At 44.8% G+C, this 10,650-nt stretch overlaps 1 protein-coding gene across 2 annotated transcripts in view; it reads left to right on the forward strand.

The window, feature by feature from the left end:
• The window catches only part of LOC147447341 (Cyclin/Brf1-like TBP-binding protein), a 33,013-nt gene extending 22,986 nt beyond the window's left edge, over nt 1-10,027 (forward strand). For both annotated transcript variants that reach the window (XM_086523173.1, XM_086523174.1), the window contains exons 13-18: nt 7,583-7,777; nt 7,851-7,931; nt 8,010-8,147; nt 8,443-8,529; nt 8,647-8,700; nt 8,969-10,027. In XM_086523173.1, coding sequence (XP_086379299.1) covers nt 7,583-7,777; nt 7,851-7,931; nt 8,010-8,147; nt 8,443-8,529; nt 8,647-8,700; nt 8,969-9,265 — 852 coding nt within the window. In that variant the 3' untranslated portion in view covers nt 9,266-10,027. The remainder of the gene's footprint in view (nt 1-7,582; nt 7,778-7,850; nt 7,932-8,009; nt 8,148-8,442; nt 8,530-8,646; nt 8,701-8,968) is intronic.
• The last annotated feature ends 623 nt before the right edge of the window (nt 10,028-10,650 follow it).

Below are 10,650 nucleotides of genomic sequence, written 5' to 3' on the forward strand. Positions count from 1 at the left end.
TTTCTGCTTTTCTTCCTTCGCGCTCGCAATCCAATTGTGCTTTTCTTTCTTAGGCCGCCAAGCGCGCTTGCTCGCGCTCATGCTCTAAGACTGCCATTCTTTCTTCGTGTTCACGATCAATTCTGCCTTTCTTTCGTTGCGCTTGTGCTCCAAGGCAGCGCCTTGCGCTTCTTGTCGTATCATCATGTCCATCATCGTCTTGACCAAAGCCTCCATAGGATTTGGTGCAATCCTTGGCGTAGATGGGGAAGGGGGAGGGTCGGAAAAACCTCCTGGTGGGGAAAATTCTTCTTCGCCACTTCCATGCTTATCACCTCCATGCGAAGTATCCATTCTGCTTCGGGTGACGACCATGCACTGAAGCTTTGGGTTCTTAAGTTCACGAGGAACTTGGGTTCTTGTGATTCTTGGGTTCTTGAGTTCTTGAGGTTCTTCTTTCGCTTGCAATTTGTATTAGAGAAAGATCTTCTCTTACCCGAGCTCTTCTCTTTCCCGCGAGCGCACCCCTTGGCGGCCTTGCGCTACACCAAGGTTTCTTTTTTCCACGTCACGTCGATTGGCCGGCCGCTAAGTGCACGGTCCGCTCTCAATGAGTGAAAAGAGAAACAAGGGAAGGCTGGAGAAGCCCTTCTTTCTTGGGTTTCCTGTCACACTTCAAAAACACGATAGGAATCGACATGCCCAAGTGGACTTGGGTTACGTGCGACCGCAACAAGCAAAAAAAATTTATGTGGTTCTTTCCTTGAGTGATACAGAACATTGTCAAAGCTCTGATACCAATGTAAGGTGCAGCGGATGTGAATGTTGAGCTTTGCTCAAGATGAGTGCTCCGAACTGTGCTCAAGGATTCCTTTTAATTACGGAAGGGAGAGCCTTCCGTTCCTTTAGTGAGAAAGTGCAAATGATCACAAACAAAGTGGTAAACACTGTGAATGAAGGTGTTGAGACTGAGAGAGAGAGAGAGAAGAATACGACACCAGAATGTTGTCAAACCCTCCTCCAAAGGCCCCACTCTCTATGGCGAGAGCGGTCTACTATTGATTGCACAAATGGACTTGTCGTCGATGTCGACGACGATGAGGACGATGACGAGACGGGCTGAAAACTGCAAATGCTAAGGGCTGAAATCTGCAAATCTTGTATCTGCTGAATTCTGACTCTTATGTCGGTGACGATGGCGATGATGACGCGCTGAAAACACAGATGCTGAAATCTGCGAATAGCGGGCTGAATCTGCAAACGTTGGCTGATCTGACCGTGCGCTAAGGATCTGCTCCGGGAAGGTGAGATCTGCGAGGTTTGGGGGCTGCGGTACGGAGGTTAGCTGTTGAAAATGCAAAACGTTGGTGCAGTGATGCTGAACTGTCACCGGGAAATTGCAAACGTAAGGGATGGTCTGCTGTTCCCAAAACGCTAGGGCTAAAAATGTATCTGCTTGCAGAAAACGCTAGGAGATCTGCTGTCGCCATGCTGATCTGCAAGTTGCAAACGCTGGGGCTGATCTGCACTTGAAGAAAAACGCATGCTAGGTTGCTTGCCGGGGGGGGGGTCTTTCTGAGAAAGTGCACTGTCAGACTTGTGGTCTCTGCTGCCTCTTCTGCCAGAAAGTGCTAGCGCTAGGTTTTCTTATATATTGCCTGAGTCAAATTGCCCTACCCAGTTTCCCAACAAAGTCACTTATTAATAATAAGTGAAAAATGGCTAAAATAGGGAAAATAGGTCTGTGCATTGTAAAAATGCTTCTGATGGTAATTTGATGATTATGCTATGTGCAACCAAAGGATATGCATCTACTCTAAGTGTCTGGACATGCACGGTCTGCAGACAGACTCACAAAAGTGCCAGAACACTTCCTAAGCTATAAGCTAACTAAGCTAAATGAACCCTTGTCATGAAGTAGCTTGTCCACATGCACATAGGGTTAGAGTGCATGTGACAATACTTGTCTTTCTAAAAAACTGTGCATGTAGTGCAGATGAACAAAGTGACGGAGTGCCAAACCGTTCATCAAACACACTCAAAAAATGGGGTCGAATCTTGACTTTCTGATCCAAATCAATGAACTGTGGCAAATCACAATGGAAATGCCGATGCTTGATGCTCAATCCTTCTTGTGCTCTTTCGGATACTGTGTCATGCCAAGGAAGAGACATGGAATGTGAATTCCTCGAATGCAAACATTTCATCTTTTCATAAGTAATCCGCATACTTCGTGCTCATTCATGAGTGAATCGTGTTCATCATACAATATGGCATGCCTATGAAAAGGGAACACCTAAAGATGGTGACTAAAATACAGGAAACCGTCACGAATGAAACACTTGAACAATGCGTACTGACTAATCATGCGCATACACAATACTTCCTGTGGGGGTTCCTTAGATCTTGACTCGAGCCAAGATCGGTTCTTCGTGATTGATCAAATCTGCAATGAGGTTAGCTTCACTAGAAAAAGCATCAACTAAACCATCATCCTTGTGAACAATCACATCTTTATCCTGCAAATCATCATCATTGTGAATAATCACATCTTTATCATGCAAAACATATGTGTTATGCTTTGGAGAAGACAAGACTGAAAGAGTCTCCTTCTCCTGATTCTTTTCAAGCTTCTCTTGCACATTAGAAATGAGAGATGAAGAATGAACCACTTGCTCCCCACGAATGACAATGGGAGAGTCACTTTTGGCATTGAAAGTGAAAGTATTGGCTGCCCAATCAATGAGAGGGTTATGCTCACGAAACCATCGAATGCCAAGAAGCATATCACATCCTGAAAGAGGAGACACTACAAATTTTTTGCGGAAGGACGCTTGTTGAACCGTGAATAAGACATCAAGGCACTCTCGTGTAATGAGAGAGTCCATACCGGGAGCGAAGCCCGACACCTCGAAAGGAGATGTCTTGCTAACCTCCAAGCGGGCTCTTTCGACAAGAGAGTCACTTATCACATCATGCATACTGCCTGGATCAAACAATATGACAAAACACTGACCCTTCACATGACCATAACACTTAAAGAGAGACTCATCAATGGAAGGATCATGAGAAACTCGGGTCACACTCGTGTTCTCATTTATGGCATTAACAGAGGATGTGAGTTCTATGGGTTCTTTAGATTCCCTAGATTCAATCTTAGGACATGTTCTTTTTATGTGACCCTTGAAGTGACAATGATAACATTGACATTCCTTAGAATAAATGCTTTGTTCTTCTGACGTGATGTATCCTCCTAAAATTCCTTGTGCTGCTTTTTCATATGGGGTGAGCTTAGGTTTAGCAATTGTGTTAGCTTTACCCTTGGATTCATTTTGTGAGTTCTTTTCTGAGAGACTAGAGGAAGATTGATTAGAAGAGTTACCATTCTTACTGTTCTTACCGTTCTGAGGGTTCTGAGAAGTCTGAGAGGTACTTTGAGATGACTTGTTGTCCTTAGGCTTTCTCTTGTTGTGCTTCATCTCCTGTGCGAGAGCAATCGCTACCCCCTTGTTGAGATCTACGGGGTCGAGGACTTCGACATCAAACTTCATATAGTCGTTCAACCCAAAAATGAAAGCCTCCTTGCGCTCATCATCCGATACTTTTCTTTCGTCGCGCTCGCGATCCAAAGTTGTCTTTCTTTCTTCGCGCTCGCGCTCCAAGGTGGCGCGTTGCAATTCTTGTTGTAACATCATGTCCATCATCATCTTGACCAAAGCCTCCATAGGATTTGGTGCAATCCTTGGCGTAGATGGGGAAGGGGAGGGTCGGAAAAAACTCCTGGTGGGAAAAATTCTTCTTCTCCATGCTCATCACCTCCATGCGAAGTATCCATTCCGCTTTGGGTGATGACCATACACTGAAGTCTTGAGTTCTTAAGTTCACGAGGAACTTGGGTTCTTGTGGTTCTTGGGTTCTAGAGGGGCTTAGGTTCTTGAGGTTCTTTTTTAGCTTGCAATTTGTGTTAGAGAAGGACTCTTACCTGAGCTCTTCTCTTTCCCGCGGGCGCACCCCTTGGCGGCCTTGCGCTCACACTAAGGTTGCTTTTTCCCACCTCACGTTGATCGGCCGACCGCTAAGTGCACGGTCCGCTCTCAATGAGTAAAAAGAGAAACAAGGGGAGGCTGGACAAGCCTTTCTTTCTTGGGTTTCCTGTCACTCTTCAAAAATACGATTAGGAATCGACATGCCTAAGTGGGCTTGGGTTACGTGCGACCGCAACAAGCAAAAAAAATTATTGTGGTTCTTTCCTTGAGTGATACAAAACAGTGCCAAAGCTCTAATACCAATGTAAGGTGCAGCGGAAATGATGTTGAACTTTGCTCAAGATGAGTGCGCTGAACTGTGCTCAAAGGTTCTTTTTACTTACGGAAGGGAGAGCCTTCCATTCCTTTAGTGAGAGAGTGCAGATGATCACAAACAAAGTGGTAAACACTGTGAATGAAGGTGCTGAGACTAAGAGATAGAGAGAGAAGAATACGACACCAGAAAAACCCTCCTCCAAGGGCCCCTCTCTCGATGGCGAGAGAAGTCTTTGCTATTGATTGCAAAAATCTCTACAATGGCCTAAATGCAATGGTCTTGCCGACGATGAGGACGGCGACGAGTCGGCCTGAAATCTGAAAACGCTAAGGGCTGAAATTTGCAAATCTTGTATCTGCTGAATTCTGACTCTATGTCGATAACGAAGACGACGCGCTGAAAACGCAGATGTTGAAGTCTGCGAATAGCGGGCTGAAACTGCAAACACTGGCTGATCTGATCGTGCGGCGAGGATCTGCTGCGGGAAGGTGAGATCTGCGAGGTTTGGGGACCGCGGTATGGAGTTTGACTGCTGAAAATGCAAAACGCTGATGCTATTGGGTGTTCTGTCGCGAGGAATTTTCAAAACGCTAAGGGATCTGCAAGTTGCAAAAACGCTAGGGTTGTAGGTGCAAAAACGCTATGGATTCTGCTGTCGCCAGGCTGATCTGCAATGCTGAAAAACGATGGAACGCTAGGAGTTCCACCGTGGGGGTCGTGTTGAGAAGGTGCACTGTTAGACTTGTGGTCTCTGCTGCCTCTTCTATAAGAAAGTGTTAGCGCTAGCTTTTCTTATATACTGACTTGCCAAATTGCCCTACCTAGGTTCCCAACAAAGTCACTTATTAATAATAAGTGAAAAATGGCTAAAATAGGGCAAATGGGTTCTATGCACTGTAAAATGCTCCCAATGGGTACCGATTGTAATCTGATGATCATGTTGTGTGCAACCAGTGGAAATGCAAGTACTCTAAGTGCCTGGACATGCACGGTCTACGAACAGACTCACAAAGGTGCCAGAACACTTTCCAAGCTGAACTGAACCCTAGACATGAAGTAGCTTGTCCACGTACACATAGGGTTTGTCACAAGACGGACATCACGTGCCAATAGAAAAGAACAGACTGAATAGACTTTTAGCACTTTAATAACAACTAAACTGAAAGAGAGAGACGACACGCGACACGGAGTGGCGGAATTCCACCCCAGAGAGTATTGGCCCCAAACCTTGGCGCCCCTTTCGGTATTTCTTTATATTGCATCAACACAGTACAAGCCGGTACTCCAGACTCTGCACCTTCTCCAAGAAGCATGCCAGGTTATGAGCGCTAACCTCATATTTAAAGGCCCTTGGCCTAAAAAGCAGTTACAGTGAAAAGCTTAAAAAACTCAAAAGCTTCTGATCCAAAAGCAATGCCAAAAAGCTGCCAACGTAAATCACGGAAATCCGTACAGTCCTGCCAGCGTAAAAAGCGAAAATCCGTACAATTCTGCCACGTCAACACTACCAACGTGAAAATCAGAAATCCGTACAGTTCTGCCACGTCAGCAGTCGCAACGGAATTTCCAAAAATCTATTGCTGCTTCTTCTGTTGCTTTTGCTTCTTCTAGGGTTTAGCCCCTCGGCCGGTAGCTCCGTTCTTCAGTAGGTCGACACGTCAGTAGTTTGTTAGCTATTGTATTTCTATTTGTTCATCATGGAGAGTTTCCCTCTTCCTTGCTCGTGTACCATGTATTCTCTTGATAGGGAAGTTATAGCCAAGTGGGCGTTTCAAAAGACTATAGATGTTAGTTGTAGTGGAAGGGTATAATGATTTTAGCTCAAAACTAGTACAAATACAAGGTTATTTTACTTGAGAGAACTGAACTTAACACAATGAGAGAGAGAGAGAGAGAGAGAGAGAGAGAGAGAGAGAGAGAGAGAGATGACACCGCATGTCGAGTCCAACCACCCTCAAGGGCCCCCTTGCTCTGTTGTGAGAGTAAGACTTGCTTTAGATTACTTGCACAATGCTGATACAATGTGAAAGGGCTGATTTGATGCAAAAACTCTAGGATAAATCTGATGCTGAGGATTGATCTGATGCAAAATGCTGGGCTGAAGCTGCGCTGCGGGTATTGTGGCTGAAATGCTGGGATGGTGCTGGTGCTAAGGCGTTGGCTGCCCTCTGCGAGTACTGGGTTCTGATGAGGATAGGGAGAGCCCTAGGCTCTCATATATAAGAAAATGGGAGTGGGCTCGAGCAAAGCCAGATTCAGCCCCCCGATTTCTCTTAAATGAGGTTTTTACAACTTATTAAATTTTAAGCGACTGTTCCCATGCCTAAATGTGTAAGTGATTTATGAATGCTTGTGCAAGTGAGGGTATGTACTACTGACCTGTCTGGGCATGTAGGTCCTCTGAGAGGTTCACAAGGGAGATCCCTAACTAAGACTGACACTAATGTGTAGTAGTAGCTGGTCCACGTGGCTCAAGTGCAGTGCACATTTGACAAAAGAAGGGTATTTTTCACACAAAAAACAAGTTCTTGATGAGTTTATGTGCATATCTAGGAGCAGCTACGGAACCCCATCTTGTATATTTAAGAGCTGTTGATTGTAGAGGTTTTCCTTATCTTTGATTTGTTTTCTCCTCCAAAATTTAGAAGCATTTTCCTTGAGTGCAATTGATTATTATTGGGGCTATGGAAATGCACAGGGAAGCTAGTTGAGTGTTGGTGACGTTGTGTATATGCAAGGGTGAGCAAATTTGGCCCATATCTGCTTGTGGGAGCTACTTTCTTTATCCTCATGTATCATGCGAATACGGAGGTGTGACATAGGCCACCCCCAAATCCTTCACAGCGCATGTTATCAATGTGTCTCATAAAGGGATTTTCTTCTCTTTCCTTCCAATATGTTTTTAACTCTTCTACAGACCTCTCCTTTGGGCTTCCCCCTTTTACCTTGGAGTTTATACCTCATTCTGTCCCTTACTTTACGTGTAGGGGAGGAAATTTTTGGGGGCTTACTCGTAACTTGTGCACTCTTATGGACTTTTTTTTAAAGTACCTCTCTTGTGCACTTACGTGGTACGAGAAGTTTCCCATTGTCGATCCCAGTTGGTTGGAGGAGTAGTGGGTAGGTTTGCAAGCATAGCACGATAGCTTACATTACTTGAATAAAATAAATGTAAATTAAGGTGCAAACTTACTCAATGCCCTTGCGACCTGCATCATCAAATCCACCTTGTCTTAGCCATGTTATATGCTCGTGCGTGTAATCTTGACACAAATGTTTTTTTTTTTGGGTTGGCATGTAGGATTCATCGGACTTAGAGGGGAAACTTGGCAAGGCTTCTGAGATGGTCTTATCTTGCATTGAGGAGTCTGAAGCTGAAGCTGAGAGAACGAAGGATGGAAATCCTACGGAAACGTTTGTGAACCACTTCATGACTCCACCTGAGCTTGATGACCCTGATAACGAAGATACTCTTTCCGACATTGATGATGATGAGGTGGCTTAATCCTCTTGTTTATGAGAACTTGGTTTTGTGTGGTTCTTAAAACAAAAAAATGTGCTTTGTTAAGGTGGATGGCTATCTTCATAATCAAGAGGAAATTCGACTGAAGACCATCATCTGGACAGAAATGAACAAAGAGTATCTAGAGGTGAATATTCATAAGCTCTTCAGTTTCCTTTCTTTCTTTGTTTTCCATAAGCCTCCTAATTTGGTTTGATGTTTTCAGGAGCAACAAGCTAAGCAGGACGCTCTTGCTGCAAGTCAAGCAGCCCATGCTGCTGCTCTAGCAGCTGGTGATTCAGATTCAGCTAGTGCAATTGAGCTTGCAGCTGCAGCTGCAGCTGCAGTGGCAGAGTTGAGAAAGGTACAAACCAATCATCAGCCTACATTCTCTCTTCCTCTTGAATAACAGCCTTTGAGTTCCCGAATTGTCGGATAGAGGTCTCTTGGGGCTTTTTCTACGACGCTAAAACTTCTCTCCACATGTGAGAGAGCATGCGTGTGTGTGTGTGAATAAGAGGAAACTGGAATAGCTTGTCCTCACCCACATCGGAGAATTGAGCTCTTGATCACAGTCCCAAGCGCTTGATTCTACCAACACTGACCTACTGCCAAATTGGCTTCTCTTTCCCCTCATTTGGGTTTTCACCAATGTTCAGGATCGAAAACGGAAACGGGATGAGGCGAAAAGCAAAGGGCCAGCTGAATCTGCTACAGAAGCAACCCGGCAAATGCTTCAAAGCAAGGTGATGTTATGTTCAGTTGGAACTCAGCTTCTTTAGGAGTTTAGAGAAAGCAGCTTTGGGTGGTATGTCCCCTGCCTGATGTGCTGAGGTACTATGATTTTTTCTTTCTTGTTGCAGAAGCTTAGCTCAAAGGTGAATTACAGTGCGTTGGAAAAGTTGTTTGATGGAGAGGTAGGTCTCTCTCTCTCTCTCTCTCTCACACTCACACACACACACACACACACACACACACACACACACATTTATGTACATCCATAGACCATACACATACTTGTATGTACACTCCAAAGAGCAAATATCCTTTGAAGTGATTTATGTATATCCATAGAACATACACACATACTTGTATGTACACTCCAAAGAGAAAATATCCTTTGAAGAGACGAGAGAGAGAGAGAGAGAGAGAGAGAGAGAGAGAGAGAGTGAGATTGTGAAGCAGGTCACACCTGAAGCAACGAAAAAAGTGAGTGAAGACGAGAAGAAGAACGAACAAAGGAAGGATAAGCATGTAAAGTGGGCGGATACCGATGGGCCTAATGGTTTGGGAGGCAAGCAAGATTTATCCGCGACAGAGGTACATACAGAGGGCGATGTGGGCGGAAAGGAGGAGGTAGAGGACGACGAAGATGAAGAAGAGGGTGCCGAGGAGGGTGATGCAATCAATATAGGGGATGATCAAAATTATGGGTTGCCATATGTTGATGATTATGAAGAAGATGGCTATGATGAATATTGACTATTGGCTTGTCATGAGGGGTTCTGTAGAAGCAAGGAAGCGTGTCCAGCGTTGCCAGGCAGAGGCTAAGTTTGGTTTTCTGGAGGAGGTTGGGTGTCGAGAGTGCGCGTTGCGCCTTTGCAATGGCCGCCCGCCCGCGCGCGCGCGCGGACACACACACACACACACACACACACACACACACACACATATTGGTATCAAGGGGCCAGAGTGAACTGGGCTAAGTCTTTGGGCAATACCCCACTAGCCTATGGAGGGTGGCAAGCCTATCCTTGGGCAATACCCCACATTGGTATCAAGGGGCCAGAGTGGAGCTGGGCTTTAAGTCTTTGGGCAATACCACCTTCTTGTAAAATATGAAGCCTTGCAGCAATAATTTTGCCATGTGCCCGTATTCTTTATTGCAACATTGTAGCGTTCATAGAAATAGCTCTCTCTCTCTCTCTCTCTCTCTCTCTCTCTCTCCCCTTGTCATTTTGAATTCACATTCAACTTACGCTCTATTCAAAGTGTGCGACAGAAGCCAATGTCTTTTGCTTTTAGCCAATCAGGTCGCGTCTCTCTTTGCATTGTTCACACAAGGCGGTGGAAACGGGTAGCCACGTCGAGCTAAATTATCTCTTCCAACCCCCATAGAAACTCTTCCAACCCCCTCCCCCTTGTCTTAAGCTCTCTTGCACGTTGACACACCACATAGTCCTCTTTAATCTAGAAAATGCAATAAGTATGTGGTGCACACATGAAAGAGTGTTTTCTAGGTAAGCAATGGTATCTCTGTCGGATCCCTTTTGAGTTTTCTTTATTCGAGGCGGTGGTTAGTGACCTCTTATTTTAAAAGGGTCTCCTTAAATCAAGCAAGGTCTCTCTCTCTCTCTCTCTCTCTCTCTCACACACACACACACACACACACACACACACACACACACACACACACACACACACTCTTTTTTTCCTTGTAAATCTTGATTTAATTTACAAGTGGGAAATCTCAAAGCGAGGAAAACTCAAATGAAGGAGAGGTACAAAAGAGGGAGCATTAAGAAGCTCCGAGAACTAGAAACAATCAAAGAAAATCTTGTAAGCATCAAGAGAGGTGTCTCCCACATCATAAGCAAAGTGATTTGCTTGTTCAAGCGAAAACTTGAAGTACTAGAAAGGGTCAATTTCTAGTGCATGAAACATTTGAGAGTTACGTTGGTGCCATATGGTCCACGTAACCCAAAATTTGACCCAATTGAAGAAGATCTCAAACAGAGGATGTAGCCGATAGAGGACTCCAAAAATCTAGAACTGTCTGTGAAAGATTCCGGATGGGAACAAAGGTGAAGAGTAGAGGACACTTGCCTGATGAAAGCCTAGGAGCAATGATAATCCCAAAGTAAATG

This window comes from Adiantum capillus-veneris, chromosome 11 (genome assembly GCF_014529385.1).
Source record: "Adiantum capillus-veneris isolate H3 chromosome 11, ASM1452938v2, whole genome shotgun sequence".
NCBI lineage: Eukaryota > Viridiplantae > Streptophyta > Polypodiopsida > Polypodiales > Pteridaceae > Adiantum > Adiantum capillus-veneris.